Source organism: Dendronephthya gigantea, unplaced genomic scaffold, assembly GCF_004324835.1.
Source record: "Dendronephthya gigantea isolate DGI-Jeju-01 unplaced genomic scaffold, DenGig_1.0 000079F, whole genome shotgun sequence".
Taxonomy (NCBI): domain Eukaryota; kingdom Metazoa; phylum Cnidaria; class Anthozoa; order Malacalcyonacea; family Nephtheidae; genus Dendronephthya; species Dendronephthya gigantea.
This window is the reverse complement of record NW_021163089.1, coordinates 455,993-473,531: the sequence shown is the minus strand read 5'-3', so window position 1 is coordinate 473,531 and position 17,539 is coordinate 455,993. Positions and strand designations below refer to the sequence as shown.

Here is a 17,539-nt window from a genome sequence, read left to right as displayed (position 1 = left end):
ACTGTTCAAAAAGTGTCTTAAATTGGTAAAAATTGTTTCCTAAGACTAATATCTTTCATTTTAGAGCATATTTGGTTGGTTTTTCGAACATTGAAAAATTCGTCAAAATTGACCGAAATGGTAAGGCTAACCCCTTACCATTTTGGTCAATTTTGACGACTTTCTCAACTGTTCAAAAAGTGTCTCGAAATGCTAAAAATTACTTCCTAAGACTAATATCTTTCATTTTAGAGCATATTTGGTTGGTTTTTGGAACATTGAAAAATTGTCAATTTTGACCAAAATGGTAAGGCTTACCCCTTACCATTTTGGTCAATTTTGACGACTTTTTAAACTGTTCAAAAAGTGTGTTAAATTGCTAGAAATTGTTTCCTAAGACTAATATGTTTCATTTTAGAGCATATTTGGTTGGTCTGTGGAACATTGAAAAATCGTCAATTTTGACACAAAAGGTAAGCCTTACCTCTTACTATTTTGGTCAATTTTGACGACTTTTTCAACTGTTCACAAAGTGTCTTAAATTGGTAAAAATTGTTTCCTAAGACTAATATCTTTCATTTTAGAGCATATTTGGTTGGTTTTTCGAACATTCAAAAAGTCGTCAAAATTGACCGAAATGGTAAGGCTTACCCCTTACCATTTTGGTCAATTTTGACGACTTTCTCAACGGTTCAAAAAGTGTCTTGAAATGCTAAAAATTACTTCCTAAGACTAATATCTTTTATTTTAGAGCATATTTGGTTGGTCTGTGGAACATTGAAAAATCGTCAATTTTGACACAAAAGGTAACCCTTACCTCTTACTATTTTGGTCAATTTTGACGACTTTTTCAACTGGTCAAAACGTGTCTTAAATTGCTAAAAAAAATTTTCCTAAGACTAAAATCTTTCATTTTAGAGCATATTTGGTTGGTTTTTCGAACATTGAAAAATCGTCCATTTTGACACAAAAGGTAAGCCTTACCCCTTACCATTTTGGTCAATTTTGACGACTTTTTCAACTGGTCAAAACGTGTTTTAAATTGCTAAAAATTACTTCCTAAGACTAATATATTTTATTTTAGAGCATATTTGGTTGGTTTTTGGAACATTGAAAAACTCGTCAATTTTGACCAAAATGGTAAGGCTTACCCCTTACCATTTTGGTCAATTTTGACGACTTTTTCAACTGTTCAAAAAGTGTCTTAAATTGGTAAAAATTGTTTCCTAAGACTAATATCTTTCATTTTAGAGCATATTTGGTTGGTCTGTGGAACATTGAAAAATCGTCCATTTTGACACAAAAGGTAAGCCTTACCCCTTACCATTTTGGTCAATTTTGACGACTTTCTCAACGGTTCAAAAAGTGTCTTGAAATGCTAAAAATTACTTCCTAAGACTAATATCTTTCATTTTAGAGCATATTTGGTTGGTTTTTGGAACATTGAAAAATCGTCTATTTTGACACAAAAGGTAGCCTTACCTCTTACCATTTTGGTCAATTTTGACGACTTTCTCAACGGTTCAAAAAGTGTCTTGAAATGCTAAAAATTACTTCCTAAGACTAATATCTTTCATTTTAGAGCATATTTGGTTGGTTTTTCGAACATTGAAAAACCGTCCATTTTGACACAAAAGGTAAGCCTTACCCCTTACTATTTTGGTCAAATTTGACGACTTTTTCAACTGGTCAAAACGTGTTTCAAATTGCTAAAAATTACTTCCTAAGATTAATATCTTTTATTTTAGAGCATATTTGGTTGGTTTTTGGAACATTGAAAAAGTCGTCAATTTTGACCAAAATGGTAAGGCTTACTCCTTACCATTTTGGTCAATTTTGACGACTTTTTCAACTGTTCAAAAAGTGTCTTAAATTGGTAAAAATTGTTTCCTAACACTAATATCTTTCATTTTAGAGCATATTTGGTTGGTTTTTCGAACATTGAAAAATCGTCAAAATTGACCGAAATGGTAAGGCTTACCCCTTACCGTTTTGGTCAATTTTGACGACTTTTTTAACTGTTCAAAAACCATTTTAAAATGCTAAAAATTGCTTCCTAAGACTTATATCTTTCATTTTAAAGCATATTTGGTTGCTTTTTGGAACATTGAAAAGTCGTCAATTTTGACGAAAATGGTAAGGCTTACCCCTTACCATTTTGGTCAATTTTGACGACTTTTTCAATTGTTCAAAAAGTTTCTTAAATTGGTAAAAATTGTTTCCTAAGACTAATATCTTTCATTTTAGAGCATATTTGGTTGGTCTGTGGAACATTGAAAAATCGTCCATTTTGACACAAAAGGTAAGCCTTACCCTTTACCATTTTGGTCAATTTTGACGACTTTCTCAACGGTTCAAAAAGTGTCTTGAAATGCTAAAAATTACTTCCTAAGACTAATATCTTTCATTTTAGAGCATATTTGGTTGGTTTTTGGAACATTGAAAAATCGTCCATTTTGACACAAAAGGTAGCCTTACCTCTTACCATTTTGGTCAATTTTGACGACTTTCTCAACGGTTCAAAAAGTGTCTTGAAATGCTAAAAATTACTTCCTAAGACTAATATCTTTCATTTTAGAGCATATTTGGTTGGTTTTTCGAACATTGAAAAACCGTCCATTTTGACACAAAAGGTAAGCCTTACCCCTTACTATTTTGGTCAAATTTGACGACTTTTTCAACTGGTCAAAACGTGTTTTAAATTGCTAAAAATTACTTCCTAAGATTAATATCTTTTATTTTAGAGCATATTTGGTTGGTTTTTGGAACATTGAAAAAGTCGTCAATTTTGACCAAAATGGTAAGGCTTACTCCTTACCATTTTGGTCAATTTTGACGACTTTTTCAACTGTTAAAAAAGTGTCTTAAATTGGTAAAAATTGTTTCCTAACACTAATATCTTTCATTTTAGAGCATATTTGGTTGGTTTTTCGAACATTGAAAAATCGTCAAAATTGACCGAAATGGTAAGGCTTACCCTTACCGTTTTGGTCAATTTTGACGACTTTTTTAACTGTTCAAAAACCATTTTAAAATGCTAAAAATTGCTTCCTAAGACTTATATCTTTCATTTTAAAGCATATTTGGTTGCTTTTTGGAACATTGAAAAGTCGTCAATTTTGACGAAAATGGTAAGGCTTACCCCTTACCATTTTGGTCAATTTTGACGACTTTTTCAATTGTTCAAAAAGTTTCTTAAATTGGTAAAAATTGTTTCCTAAGACTAATATCTTTCATTTTAGAGCATATTTGGTTGGTTTTTCGAACATTGAAAAATTCGTCAAAATTGACCGAAATGGTAAGGCTTACCCCTTACCATTTTGGTCAATTTTGACGACTTTCTCAACTGTTCAAAAACCATTTTAAAATGCTAAAAATTGCTTCCTAAGACTTATATCTTTTATTTTAAAGCATATTTGGTTGCTTTTTGGAACATTGAAAAGTCGTCAATTTTGACGAAAATGGTAAGGCTTACCCCTTGCCATTTTGGTCAATTTTGACGACTTTTTGAAATGTTCGAAAACTGTTTTAAAATGTAAAAAATTGGTCCCAAGATTAATCTCTTTGGTTTTTGAGTATATTTGGTTGCGTTTTGGAACGTTGAAAAGTCGTCAGTTTTGCCTTCAAGTATTAAAACGTATTAATTTATGATGAGTGTTTCACAGGAATCGGTGGCGTAGTGGTTAAGGCTACCGCCTTACCAGGTTGTGATCGTAGGTTCGAATCCTGGAAGGGAGAAGTGCAATTTTTTTTACCTAAATTGCTATTTAATTTTAAATTCTGCGAGTAGGATTAAGTCGAATAAAGAACAAGCTCTTTTAATAAATGATGCTGTGGCCCAGTGGTTAAGGCTACGGCCTACCAGCTTGTAAGCCTAGGGTCGAATCCTGCGTTGGAAAGGTTCAATTTTTACCACCAAAATTATTCCTTAATTTAAACTTCATCGAAAAGTATTAGGTCAAATAAAGAACAATAGCTTTCGACAAATGATGCGGTGGTCTAGTGGTTAAGACAGTCGTTTCTCAATCTGAGGACAAAGGTATCAACTCCGGGCAATGCAAAAAAAATTAGCGTGAAAAATTTCGGTTTGATTTGGAAACTGTAAAAGGCATTTAGAGACTCCTGGGCCTTTGGGAAAAGACCGTAAATTGAAAAAAAATTGAAATAAAAAAACTGAAAGAAATTTCTCGCGTTCAAAAGTACCTGAAAATTGAAAAAAAGCACAAGTAAAAAAAGTACAAGTAAAACAATTTAAAAATCATGTGTCTCCTAAAAAGGCTTAAAAATTTAAAATTTCCCGCTTTTAAAAAACTCATGTTTACTTACCTTACCATATTTTTTTTTCACGAAAATTTGACAGGGTGATTTTCACGAGACTGAAAAAATTTACATTTTTTCACTTTTTTGAAATTCTCTTAGATATTTTTTTTAACAAGAAGTATTATGTCTTGGGCTACCTGTGTCAAGCCAGACACAGGTAGCCCAAGACAGACACAGGTAGCCCAAGACAGACACAGGTAGCCCAAGACATAATTCTTCGTCTAAAAAAATTTTCGTCCTCAAAAAGATGTAACAAGAAGTATTATGTCTTGGGCTACCTGTGTCAAGCCAGACACAGGTAGCCCAAGACAGACACAGGTAGCCCAAGACATAATACTTCTTGTTACATCTTTTTGAGGACGAAAATTTTTTTAGACGAAGAATTATGTCTTGGGCTACTGTGTCTGTCTGGGCTACTGTGTCTGTCTTGGGCTACCTGTGTCTGGCTTGACACAGGTAGCCCAAGACATAATACTTCTTGTTAAAAAAAATATCTAAGAGAATTTCAAAAAAGTGAAAAAATGTAAATTTTTTCAGTCTCGTGAAAATCACCCTGTCAAATTTTCGTGAAAAAAAAATATGGTAAGGTAAGTAAACATGAGTTTTTTAAAAGCGGGAAATTTTAAATTTTTAAGCTTTTTTAGAAGACACATGATTTTTAAATTGTTTTACTTGTACTCTTTTTACTTGTGCTTTTTTTCAATTTTCAGGTACTTTTGAACGCGAGAAATTTCTTTCAGTTTTTTTATTTCATATTTTTTTTCAATTTACGGTCTTTTCCCAAAGGCCCAGGAGTCTCTAAATGCCTTTTATAGTTTCCAAATCAAACCGAAATTTTTCACGCTAATTTTTTTTGCATTGCCCGGAGTTGATACCTTTGTCCTCAGATTGAGAAACGACTGTCTTAACCACTAGACCACCGCATCATTTGTCGAAAGCTATTGTTCTTTATTTGACCTAATACTTTTCGATGAAGTTTAAATTAAAGAATAATTTTGGTGGGAAAAATTGAACCTTTCCAACGCAGGATTCGACCCTAGGCTTACAAGCTGGTAGGCCGTAGCCTTAACCACTCGGCCACAGCATCATTTATTAAAAGCGCTTGTTCTTTATTCGACTTAATCCTACTCGCAGAATTTAAAATTAAATAGCAATTTAGGTAGGAAAAATTGCACTTCTCCCTTCCAGGATTCGAACCTACGATCACAACCTGGTAAGGCGGTAGCCTTAACCACTAGGCCACCGATTCCTGTGTGAACACTCATCATAAATTAATACGTTTTAATACTTGAAGGCAAAACTGACGACTTTTCAACGTTCCAAAACGCAACCAAATATGCTCAAAAACCAAAGAGATTAATCTTGGGACCAATTTTTTACATTTTAAAACAGTTTTCGAACATTTCAAAAAGTCGTCAAAATTGACCAAAATGGCAAGGGGTAAGCCTTACCATTTTCGTCAAAATTGACGACTTTTCAATCTTCCAAAAAGCAACCAAATATGCTCTAAAATGAAAGATATAAGTCTTAGGAAGCAATTTCTAGCATTTTAAAATGGTTTTTGAACCGTTGAAAAAGTCGTCAAAATTGACAAAAACGGTAAGGGGTAAGCCTTACCGTTTCGGTCAATTTTGACGATTTTTTGAATGTTCGAAAAACCAACCAAATATGCTCTAAAATGAAAGATATTAGTCTTAGGAAACAATTTTTACCAATTAAAGACACTTTTTGAACAGTTGAAAAAGTCGTCAAAATTGACCAAAATGGTAAGGGGTAAGGCTTACCTTTTGTGTCAAAATGGACGATTTTTCAATGTTCCACAGACCAACCAAATATGCTCTAAAATGAAAGATATTAGTCTTAGGAAGTAATTTTTACCAATTTAAAACACTTTTTGAACAGTTGAAAAAGTCGTCAAAATTGACCAAAATGGTAGGGGGTAAGCCTTACCATTTTGGTCAAAATTGACGACTTTTTCAATGTTAAAAAAACCAACCAAATATGCTCTAAAATAAAAGATATTAGTCTTAGGAAGTAATTTTTAGCATTTTAAGACACTTTTTAAACAGTTGAAAAAGTCGTCAAAATTGACCAAAATGGTAAGAGGTAAGGCTTACCTTTTGTGTCAAAATGGACGATTTTTCAATGTTCCAAAAACCAACCAAATATGCTCTAAAATGAAAGATATTAGTCTTAGGAAGTAATTTTTAGCATTTCAAGACACTTTTTGAACCGTTGAGAAAGTCGTCAAAATTGACCAAAATGGTAAGGGGTAAGCCTTACCATTTTGGTTAAAATTGACGAGTTTTTCAATGTTCCAAAAACCAACCAAATATGCTCTAAAATAAAAGATATTAGTCTTAGGAAGTAATTTTTAGCATTTTAAGACACTTTTTAAACAGTTGAAATAGTCGTCAAAATTGACCAAAATGGTAAGGGGTAAGGCTTACCTTTTGTGTCAAAATGGACGATTTTTCAATGTTCCAAAAACCAACCAAATATGCTCTAAAATGAAAGATTTTAGTCTTAGGAAACAATTTTTAGCAATTTAAAACACGTTTTGACCAGTTGAAAAAGTCGTCAAATTTGACCAAAATAGTAAGGGGTAAGGCTTACCTTTTGTGTCAAAATGGACGATTTTTCAATGTTCGAAAAACAAACCAAATATGCTCTAAAATGAAAGATATTAGTCTTAGGAAGTAATTTTTAGCATTTCAAGACACTTTTTAAACAGTTGAAAAAGTCGTCAAATTTGACCAAAATAGTAAGGGGTAAGGCTTACCTTTTGTGTCAAAATGGACGATTTTTCAATGTTCGAAAAACCAACCAAATATGCTCTAAAATGAAAGATATTAGTCTTAGGAAGTAATTTTTAGCATTTCAAGACACTTTTTAAACAGTTGAAAAAGTCGTCAAAATTGACCAAAATGGTAAGGGGTAAGGCTTACCTTTTGTGTCAAAATGGATGATTTTTCAATGTTCCAAAAACCAACCAAATATGCTCTAAAATGAAAGATTTTAGTCTTAGGAAACAATTTTTAGCAATTTAAAACACGTTTTGACCAGTTGAAAAAGTCGTCAAATTTGACCAAAATAGTAAGGGGTAAGGCTTACCTTTTGTGTCAAAATGGACGATTTTTCAATGTTCGAAAAACAAACCAAATATGCTCTAAAATGAAAGACATTAGTCTTAGGAAGTAATTTTTAGCATTTCAAGACACTTTTTAAACAGTTGAAAAAGTCGTCAAAGATGACCAAAATGGTAAGGGGTAAGGCTTACCTTTTGTGTCAAAATGGACGATTTTTCAATGTTCCAAAAACCAACCAAATATGCTCTAAAATGAAAGATTTTAGTCTTAGGAAAATTTTTTTTAGCAATTTAAAACACGTTTTGACCAGTTGAAAAAGTCGTCAAAATTGACCAAAATAGTAAGAGGTAAGGCTTACCTTTTGTGTCAAAATGGACGATTTTTCAATGTTCCAAAAACCAACCAAATATGCTCTAAAATGAAAGATATCAGTCTTAGGAAGTAATTTTTAGCATTTCAAGACACTTTTTGAACCGTTGAGAAAGTCGTCAAAATTGACCAAAATGGTAAGAGGTAAGGCTTACCTTTTGTGTCAAAATGGACGATTTTTCAATGTTCCAAAAACCAACCAAATATGCTCTAAAATGAAAGATATTAGTCTTAGGAAGTAATTTTTAGCATTTCAAGACACTTTTTGAACCGTTGAGAAAGTCGTCAAAATTGACCAAAATGGTAAGGGGTAAGCCTTACCATTTCGGTCAATTTTGACGAATTTTTCAATGTTCGAAAAACCAACCAAATATGCTCTAAAATGAAAGATATTAGTCTTAGGAAACAATTTTTACCAATTTAAGACACTTTTTGAACAGTTAAAAAAGTCGTCAAAATTGACCAAAATGGTAAAAGGTAAGGCTTACCTTTTGTGTCAAAATGGACGATTTTTCAATGTTCCAAAAACCAACCAAATATGCTCTAAAATGAAAGATATTAGTCTTAGGAAGTAATTTTTAGCATTTCAAGACACTTTTTGAACCGTTGAGAAAGTCGTCAAAATTGACCAAAATGGTAAGTGGTAAGCCTTACCATTTCGGTCAATTTTGACGAATTTTTGAATGTTCGAAAAACCAACCAAATATGCTCTAAAATGAAAGATATTAGTCTTAGGAAGTAATTTTTACCAATTTAAAACACTTTTTGAACAGTTGAAAAAGTCGTCAAAATTGACCAAAATGGTAGGGGGTAAGCCTTACCATTTTGGTCAAAATTGACGACTTTTTCAATGTTTAAAAAACCAACGAAATATGCTTTAAAATAAAAGATATAAGTCTTAGGAAGCAATTTTTAGCATTTTAAAATGGTTTTTGAACAGTTGAGAAAGTCGTCAAAATTGACCAAAATGGTAAGGGGTAAGCCTTACCATTTCGGTCAATTTTGACGAATTTTTCAATGTTCGAAAAACCAACCAAATATGCTCTAAAATGAAAGATATTAGTCTTAGGAAACAATTTTTACCAATTTAAGACACGTTTTGACCAGTTGAAAAAGTCGTCAAATTTGACCAAAATAGTAAGGGTAAGGCTTACCTTTTGTGTCAAAATGGACGATTTTTCAATGTTCGAAAAACCAACCAAATATGCTCTAAAATGAAAGATATTAGTTTTAACCAACAATTTTTAGCATTTTAAGTCACTTTTTGAACAATTATAAAAGTCGTCAAAATTGACCAAAATGGTAAGGGGTAAGCCTTACCATTTTGGTCAATTTTGACTATTTTTCAATGTTCCAAAAATCAACTAAATATGCTCTAAAATGAAAGATATTAGTCTTAGGAAACAATTTTTAGCAATTTAAAACACTTTTTGAACAGTTGAAAAAGTCGTCAAAATTGACCAAAATAGTAAGAGGTAAGCCTTACCATTTTGGTCAAAATGGACGATTTTTCAATGTTCCAAAAACCAACCAAATATGCTCTAAAATGAAAGATATTAGTCTTAGGAAGTAATTTTTAGCATTTCAAGACACTTTTTGAACCGTTGAGAAAGGCGTCAAAATTGACCAAAATGGTAAGGGGTAAGCCTTACCCTTTCGGTCAATTTTGACGAATTTTTCATAACCATAACCATATAACGATATAACCACATAACCATATAACCACATCACCACAAAACCACATAAATACATAACCAGATAACCACATAACTATATAACCATACAACCATATAACCATATAAGTGATATAACATATACGTATATAGTGTGTATGTTTATAGTGTGTATACAATATAATTTATATCATTTACGGACACAAAGTATTTTTTAGTTATTATTCGCTTTTAAAGATGGTTCAAAATTTCAAGATTTGTTGCCATATTTGTTTTGAAACTTATGTTAAAAGAAAATACACACCAGCAGCTTCCTTGTCTTTCTTGTGATTGTCAATTTTGATTTCAAGTTTTTGGATGAGTAATTATTTCGCGAGTTACAAGTAAGGAAATGAGTTTCACATTGATTTCAATAACTGACTATTATTATAGGAGTCTGCGAAAGAATAAAAACCATTTTTGTTTAATTTAAAAAGTCACAGCAATTATCATCAATTAAACTTCAATTGTTCCTCGTAGCTATGGTTAAGTAATTCAAGTGCTGCATGTGCTGATACAGTCATGTTCTTCAGGAGTTTAGGGAACAATGTTGAATTTTTTTGGAAAAGTTCCTATGAAAAGTAGGAGAATAAGCAATCACAAACTTTATATATTCTTGAATTGTATTTTTTAAAGAAAATTTAGCAACTTACTTGAAGTTATCTGAAATTTGCTTTTGTGAAATTTGTGTAAAAATTATAGAGGAAACTTGGAAAAGTTTTATATCCAATGAGACTTCAAGTGTGTGTTAATGATAAAGCGCATGCAGTAGTATACTGTCTGTACCTTCATCTGAATAAGAATAACCTCTGTGGATTCATACGACTCGGATCCACCTTTTTCATAGAGGAGCTTAATTTCTTCTGAAGTGCAAGTACACCTGGGATCCAAACAAACAAAAAAATAATTACAGGTAGTTCAGAGTTGGGTGACTGAAACAGAGAAGACATGCAATGTACCTCATATAAAAACACGCTCCTGGTTTTCCACCAATTTTATTGTTTCTGAGGATTCCTAACAGGCATGGCCAACTTAGTGAGGATTCTGGAAGGTTCACCTTGAAAAAAAATTAAAATGCAAAATCATTGTTTAGATGGAAATGAAACACTTTGACATTTATACAAGTGTTTGTAGGAATTTTTGACAAAGTCAAAAAACCAAAAGGGAAACTACTTGGCCCGACTTTTGATAAAAATATAGCATTTTGACATGTAGTAAAAATAAAATTGTGTACACCTGAGTGGGCCATTTGATGAATTATGTATACACTTTTTATACTTCTGGTATTCTCACCTCATCCCTGGCCTCTCTCAGTGCAGAATAGAAAAACTCTTTGACCACATCATCACCGCACATGTTCTCTAAGATATCATCCTTGTCAATATCCTAGAAAAAAAAATCATACCCATAAATATAATTCTAAATAGAGTGGGTGAGTTTTGTACTCTGTGATGTCTGGGATATGCGTAAGTACCCTGTGCTGATATAATGCATCTCTCAAAACAAGATATAGAATTCCTGTACAGCCTGAATTTTAATAGTTGCACACCGTCCTACTAAAAACCGCCCGACACCGCCTGTGACCGTCCAAGAGTACAGAAAAGTACCTAAAAAGTACTTAAAAGTATAGTACTTAAAAAAATGCCCGACAGAAACTGAAGCGATTCTAATACTTGTAACATCGCAGCATTCAGGATTGCAGTCATTTAATTTGTGTTTAAAAATATTGGTAAATATGAAACATGCTAAGAACCGGTCAAACATTCACAACTATAGCTAGTACAGATTAGCAGGCTGAATTGCGATTTGTGCATGAGCATTTCCCTCAGAAATTGCCCTCGGATTGCGTACTGTGCCAACGCAATACTTACACTTGGTTCCATATGCCCACCAGGGAAATCAACCATTCCGGGTGACTCACCCACCATATCACTTCTTTTAAACATGACAACATAATTATCACTTGATACAACAATTGCAGTTGAAAACATAGGGTTGGCCATGCAAGCATTTACATCATCATAATTCCTCAACCCATAGTCATGCAACATTTTCACACTTTCTTTTGATTGCATATTGGTACATTGAAAATCCTTATAGCAAGTTAAACCAAACTCCAACTTTATGTGGTCACTCTCCTCTGTAAAACTGTTCAAGCGAAATTTTGAGGCGTTGTAAATGTTTGAGTTTTCACTTAACTTCTTCTGCCAAAGGGCATCCAATTCTTCCTCGTATTCTGGCATAATCCTTCGGTCAAATTCATGAGACATAACTGCATTAAAATATTTCATGGGTAAACCAAATGTCGACGCAGAAAACGTAGAATTTGTGCAACAGAAAAGAATAGTGTACTCCTTTGAGGTCGCCATTTTGACTTTTTTACCACTGGAGAGCCCACGTTGATTACGAGACTACTTCATGTTACATGCTTTACATCAAAGACCCAATTACCCAAATTAGAAAAATATTGATTTACTTGCACACATTCTTAACAAATTCCATTTGTTTTATCAAAGCATGAATTAAATCTCTAACTCTCAATATTACATTAAAAATTATATATAACATCAATGTTTTGTTGTACCAATTCTATATTTGTTGCAATCAAAGTTGTTGCTGAAATATTTCCGGCGATGTCTACTGTCCTGAACCATTATTTGTTCCTAATAATGGATTTTTGCTCCCTTCAGAGAACAATCTTGTGGGAGTTGTACCAGGTATGTGCCCTGGAACACTACTTGACGATCGGATGAAACCTGGGTGACCTGTGGAACCATAGGAATGCACGCGATGCAAACTGGAATTATTGATGGTATGTGAACCAGCGCCATGTGGTGACCTCATCCCTGCAGGTATATCATAACTAAAAATGCAAAGGTGGAGGTCAGAATATCCTGGTCAAATCTGTTCTTTGACTATCTGGTGAGGCAAATGGAAATATGTCACAACTAAAATTCAACTGTCATTGGTGATATTGGTGATACAGAAATTAACAAACAGGCTAAATCATATGTTCATCAGTTCATGATACCCCAAATTCTGTGAGGTCCCAGGAAGATCATCCTCTGAATTGTATCGATTTGGATTGTCAAAGAAGAATTTCTTTTTATTCTCTTTATTGGAAGAGAGCATTGATCCCTGTAAAACAATACATGAAGTCTGACAACTTCTCACACTTTCTCACATACTTTCATATATGTTAGAAACACAGTTGAAATAACAGCTTACCAGGCCTTGTTGGGGTCTCTTCACGCGGAAGAAGACAACAACAAAAAATGTTGGCAAGAATTCCCAGAAAAACAAGACAACACCAAATGAAACATATCCATAATTTCTGTTTTCTGCAATTGAGAGGTCCTTGCCATGCGTTGCTTCACCCTAAAAATACAATGAATAGTGAATTCAAAAATGATGAATGAGATGCATTGTGTATGGCACCATATGCTGCACACTTAGACGTATTATCTTAAAAGACTATTGATATCAATACAACTAATGAAGAACTCTAAAAGACCTCATCTGAAACATTGATCCAGCCATAACCAAATGATGGTAAGCCTTTAGGTATTACAGCAACAATATTGTACACAGCACGTGATACATAAATCAGGCCAATGATGACACAAATTACGGTTGCTTGACATAAAGTTGTTCCCTGAAATGATAGAAAGTGTCATCTTCAATTTCCTGTTCTTAATTCACATCAGAAATTATATTTTTAGCCTGGCAAGTTTTTCAACCAAGACATACTGTATTATGAAATTTGTCAACCCAAATTCAGAGAAGTACTTGCATTAATTTTATTTTTATTCCTTACCTGACCTTCCAGAAGTAGATTCCCTGTAGAAGCTCTAGATAACTGGAAATGAAGCCATTTATTGATGGAAAATAATTGCAGTATTAGTACACTAAGGATCACATTTTAGTTTTGTTTTGATGAACAGCAAGTAATTTACAGTAAGAAGTTTAACAAACCTTTATAATACAATAACAAAGTGCAAGCGAGGTAACAACGAACAATGATTCGTTGATGATTACTCTTGCCAGTACAATGTTTGCAACACAACAAGGTTCATACTTCACCAACACAGCATCAGTTACATTCAGCGTCAAAAAAATGACATTCACAATGAAAAATATTACAAAAAGATAACGGCGTTTCCTGGAAAGAACAGGATAAAAACTGATGTTTAAAACAGGATAATTTGATATTCAACTGCAACTTTTATTTCATGAGAGAAACCATCCCCATGTGACCGTACTCATATGGAGTTTCTGGTTAAGCAGAAATAGTCCACTAAGAATATTCAAACTGTTTGGAATGGTTTCAATTATTCAGGCAATTTTACAATTATATATATAACAATATACTGTTTACCGGTATCGGATATGTGGCTCATAAGTTGTGAGTGATTTCAGTACCACCTATATATCAAAGAAACAAGGTATTATCAGAGGACATACTGCAGTGCAGGGGGAAGCAATCGTGGAATAAGCTTGCATAGAAATGGGTAACAAATACATTCTCAATACTCACTTGTGAAAAATACAATTCCAGCAAACTCAGGGTTAAAAACTGTAAGACAATAGGGAACGAATACAGCAACCATTTCGATATAATATTTAACTTATTAGCCATGCAACTGTCATTGAAATAAAATGAAAATAGAGTTGTCCTGAGGGCAGCCCATAAAAGACACAAATACAGAAATACACTCTGATATGAAAGTCTTTTGTGTCTATACACCAAAATTAGTATCAACTGTATCCATATGAATATAAACAGCAAAGCGTAAAGCACTGTGAAGACAATTGTCAGCGATAACTGGACCTCAAGTGGTAACGATTCTTTCAATGTAGGGATTGTCGACGTTGGTGTTGTAGATTTTGTTGGATGATTTGTTGCGACAGAATTAAGATCCTGCACTAGACGACGATGAAAGTCCATGGTCAGGTTATTATTTTATACTCTCCAATCGTTGAACATCGTAAAGAAACTTTTCCAGCTATAAAAATACCAACAAATTTCGTGAGAATGACCAAAACATCCCCTTGAAGAATTTTTGACATGTCGATAATAAACACATCACTGAAAATGAGATTTATGTTACCAGTCCCCAGACAAAATAACTTACAATTGCTCGACGTTTTCCATTTGAGGTATGGTGTTTAGATTGAAAAGTCACGAGACTTTTAGGAATCTGGAAATGACGTATATGGTTCGCAATTAATTGTTACAATGCTCCATTGGCTTTCATTGGCTAACACTGCATTCAATATTTCTATGAATTACGAGAATTAAAATGCATGACCTTTCTTTCTTTCTTTGTTCCGAGCCACCAATCTTTAGCTTGTGCCTTAAAGAACTTCATCTAAAAACAACAAAAATCACAATTTCTTCGAATACAAGTTGCGTCGTAAATAACCGGAAGTAACCGTAAATTTCCGAAGACAATATTTTCCCACAACGTCATCACAGAGTTCCTTTCCCTTCAGGTTTCAGATTTTTTTGCTTTTCGAAGTAAAAATACTTGTGCTTCTGTGATATTTTCACGGTTAACCCAATTTCAACGCTGTACAGTCCTAAGAAAAGACCTACCAAGGGCAAGAGTGTATGTTTGGCTACAAAAACCCGTGTCAATTTGGCTAAATACTCTTGGGAGTGAAAGAACATTTATCGGACACATCACAACATCTACATTTAAAAGTGTATCAAATGATACAGTTGGTTTATTATGATTTGTTTTCTGGGTTTTCCCCAGATTATGGGATGACTACTCGTCGTAGAAGGACAAGATCTGGTGAATATACAGAACAAGGAATAATTGCAGAAAAAGAAAATCTTGATATAAATATCGACTCGATGTCGTCCTGTCGTGACAGAACAGCTGAATTTGCTTCGGCAGTTCGATCGTTACAATCGCGTCAAGTAAGTATTTCCACGTAATTCGATATATTTTTGGTGTTTAGAACATATAGCTTGATGAATAATAGCTTATTTCACAAATTAGTTGTAGTTTGTTTAAAGGTAACCAGGTTTAATAGTCGTTGAATTGAGGGGGTCCATTTTGAGTATGGTTTCATATTTAATGGTATCTAGTGAACAATTTATTATTGGTATCAAAGGGGAACAGCATAATTAAGCACCTGTCCCATCATTTCCACAGACAGAAAACTGACTAAATCAGATTGATTGAAATACTCTATGATATACACTATCAGATAAACAGTATGAACTATTTTCTTAATCTGGGACTATACATCCACAGTCGAGAAACTACACAACCATGAATGTAAATGAACTTATTTAATCCAGGGTGCCCATGTCCGTACAAGTCCGTTGAATCAAAGAAAAGTTAACGGGATTGTGAGAAGCCAGTTTAGCCAAATTGCAAAGTAAGTAACCAGCTGTTATGTTTACAATTAAACTTCTGTTACTGCATTGTGCAAGGACCACAGTGCCATATATTACAAAACTATTCACTTTTTCTCTTTGATTTTACATTCAGACAAATTGGTCATGACATATCAAATACATTTACAAAACTCGAGAAACTAACCTTACGTAAGTATTGCAGTACATAAATTGACAAAGCTTTGATCCCCCAAGCATCTTTTTTTTTGAGAAAATAAAAAATGTGTATCGTCTCTATAGTGGCAAAAAAGAAATCATTGTTCGATGACAGGCCAGTGGAAATTCAGGAGCTCACATATATTATCAAACAGGTATAATATTTATCAAAGAATATAAATTATAGCCCCAAGCTACGACATAAAAGTAAATAAACTGATGTGGTGGTAATTCTTTTTAGGATATCAAAAATTTAAACCAGCAACTTGCACAGCTGCAAGAGGTGAGGTCAAATTACCTGCAATCATTTCATGCATTCCTTGAAGCTTATCAATCCATAATTTTATTGCTGTTTTAGCTTGTAAGAGTAAACCGAAGTCAAAGTAAAAATGTCCAGACACACTCACAGTCAGTGGTTGTGGCATTACAAGTAAGTATTATCAATTTATCCAAACTATAATATAGTGAAACAATACTTACTTCAGCCACATTTGTTTAGACAAAACTTGCAAAAATGTCTCAAAGTTTCAAGTCTGTATTGGAAGTGAGGACAGAGGTAAAAAATCTACCTGAAAGGGTCCCATAGAATGCTAATTGCTCAATCTTACCTTATTCCCGAATGCATTACCATTTTCAGAACCTCAAACATCAAAAGCAAAGAAGGGAACAATTTTCACAAGGACCAAGTCCAGAAACTTTGGCAGTTGCCTCAATGAAGAATGGATCAGGTAGCTGGATGGAAATCTAAATGCTACAATTTATTTTTTAACAAGATTAGCACATCTGATCTACCGGAATCCCTTTCAATAATATGTATAGCAATACACATACAAGATTATTTACCCTTATCTTATTATAGTTCTTCAAAGAGCTGATCATATTCCAAATGGTATCGGTGATAAAACAGTTGCCATTGATATGGACCAATTTCAAAACTCACAATATCAAGACCAAATGTTGGAGGAACAGGTCAGTATTTTCAGGCAAGCCTTATAAAGATAGCTCATGAGTGAGTTATGAGCACATTACCCTTAGTATTGTCCATATACCCTCAACAATTTTATAAAATCTTACCTATTGAATGTGGTTGTCTAGGATACATACATCAAGTCACGTGCAACAGCCATGGAGAGCATTGAATCAACCATAGTGGAGCTTGGAGGAATATTTCAACAGTTGGCAAACATGGTCAAAATACAGGAGGAACAAATTGAAAGGTAAATTTCTTGCCAACTAGTGACCATTTTAATCCAAGTTGAGCAGTTATGACTTGAGAGATTCTTCTCTTTCAGGATTGATGCAAATGTCGAGGAAACAGAAGCAAATGTTGAAGGCGCCCATGGAGAACTTTTAAAATACTTTCAATCAGTGACATCAAATCGCTGGTTAATAATTAAGATTTTCTTTGTCTTAATTGTATTTTTTATTGTATTTGTAGTATTCATGGTATAAATACTACAGATTATATTATATTCAAAATAAAATGCATTATAGTGTAT

The 17,539-nt window shown here is 33.4% G+C and overlaps 3 protein-coding genes and 1 long non-coding RNA gene across 4 annotated transcripts; 2 read left to right on the top strand and 2 right to left on the bottom strand.

Annotated features, from left to right (window-relative positions):
* Positions 1-1,529: 1,529 nt before the first annotated feature.
* LOC114532359 lies at positions 1,530-2,752 on the top strand. The gene is made up of 3 exons (XR_003687946.1): positions 1,530-1,616; positions 2,558-2,612; positions 2,724-2,752. It is a non-coding gene; the product is annotated as an uncharacterized LOC114532359 (long non-coding RNA).
* A 7,154-nt stretch (positions 2,753-9,906) lies between these two features.
* LOC114532485 (uridine diphosphate glucose pyrophosphatase-like) lies at positions 9,907-11,838 on the bottom strand. Its single transcript, XM_028553997.1, has 5 exons — positions 11,341-11,838; positions 10,763-10,855; positions 10,429-10,526; positions 10,256-10,349; positions 9,907-10,041 (listed from the first exon to the last, which is right to left on the bottom strand). The coding sequence occupies exons 1-5, from the start codon at positions 11,836-11,838 to the stop codon at positions 9,922-9,924; spliced, it is 903 nt and encodes a 300-aa protein (XP_028409798.1). The 3' UTR covers positions 9,907-9,921.
* Positions 11,839-11,945: 107 nt separating this feature from the next.
* Positions 11,946-16,721, bottom strand: LOC114532397 (integral membrane protein GPR137B-like). Its single transcript, XM_028553888.1, has 12 exons — positions 16,649-16,721; positions 16,030-16,118; positions 14,782-14,841; positions 14,605-14,670; positions 14,007-14,475; positions 13,848-13,894; positions 13,445-13,631; positions 13,287-13,328; positions 12,984-13,124; positions 12,698-12,847; positions 12,501-12,607; positions 11,946-12,332 (listed from the first exon to the last, which is right to left on the bottom strand). The coding sequence occupies exons 5-12, from the start codon at positions 14,415-14,417 to the stop codon at positions 12,107-12,109; spliced, it is 1,311 nt and encodes a 436-aa protein (XP_028409689.1). The 5' UTR covers positions 14,418-14,475; positions 14,605-14,670; positions 14,782-14,841; positions 16,030-16,118; positions 16,649-16,721; the 3' UTR covers positions 11,946-12,106.
* LOC114532398 (syntaxin-5-like) lies at positions 14,917-17,536 on the top strand. Its single transcript, XM_028553889.1, has 11 exons — positions 14,917-15,398; positions 15,786-15,865; positions 15,979-16,034; positions 16,125-16,195; positions 16,282-16,323; positions 16,399-16,470; positions 16,540-16,596; positions 16,678-16,768; positions 16,900-17,009; positions 17,136-17,257; positions 17,333-17,536. The coding sequence occupies exons 1-11, from the start codon at positions 15,186-15,188 to the stop codon at positions 17,490-17,492; spliced, it is 1,074 nt and encodes a 357-aa protein (XP_028409690.1). The 5' UTR covers positions 14,917-15,185; the 3' UTR covers positions 17,493-17,536.
* Positions 17,537-17,539: the final 3 nt, after the last annotated feature.

What these genes read in the sequence shown, in the direction of transcription:
- LOC114532397 (XM_028553888.1), bottom strand. Translation starts at nt 14,417, where the DNA reads ATGGACTTTCATCGTCGTCTAGTGCAGGATCTTAATTCTGTCGCAACA. An exon ending in TGGAATTGTATTTTTCACAA is followed by an intron (nt 13,895 to 14,006) that starts GTGAGTATTGAG and finishes TTTGATATATAG; the next exon opens with GTGGTACTGAAATCACTCAC. An exon ending in GGGACCTCACAGAATTTGGG is followed by an intron (nt 12,333 to 12,500) that starts GTATCATGAACT and finishes TTGCATTTTTAG; the next exon opens with TTATGATATACCTGCAGGGA.
- LOC114532485 (XM_028553997.1), bottom strand. Translation starts at nt 11,838, where the DNA reads ATGGCGACCTCAAAGGAGTACACTATTCTTTTCTGTTGCACAAATTCT. An exon ending in GGAGCGTGTTTTTATATGAG is followed by an intron (nt 10,350 to 10,428) that starts GTACATTGCATG and finishes TTTGGATCCCAG; the next exon opens with GTGTACTTGCACTTCAGAAG. An exon ending in TTATTCTTATTCAGATGAAG is followed by an intron (nt 10,042 to 10,255) that starts GTACAGACAGTA and finishes TACTTTTCATAG; the next exon opens with GAACTTTTCCAAAAAAATTC.
- LOC114532398 (XM_028553889.1), top strand. Translation starts at nt 15,186, where the DNA reads ATGATACAGTTGGTTTATTATGATTTGTTTTCTGGGTTTTCCCCAGAT. An exon ending in CAGTTTAGCCAAATTGCAAA is followed by an intron (nt 15,866 to 15,978) that starts GTAAGTAACCAG and finishes TTTTACATTCAG; the next exon opens with ACAAATTGGTCATGACATAT. An exon ending in TATTGGAAGTGAGGACAGAG is followed by an intron (nt 16,597 to 16,677) that starts GTAAAAAATCTA and finishes TACCATTTTCAG; the next exon opens with AACCTCAAACATCAAAAGCA.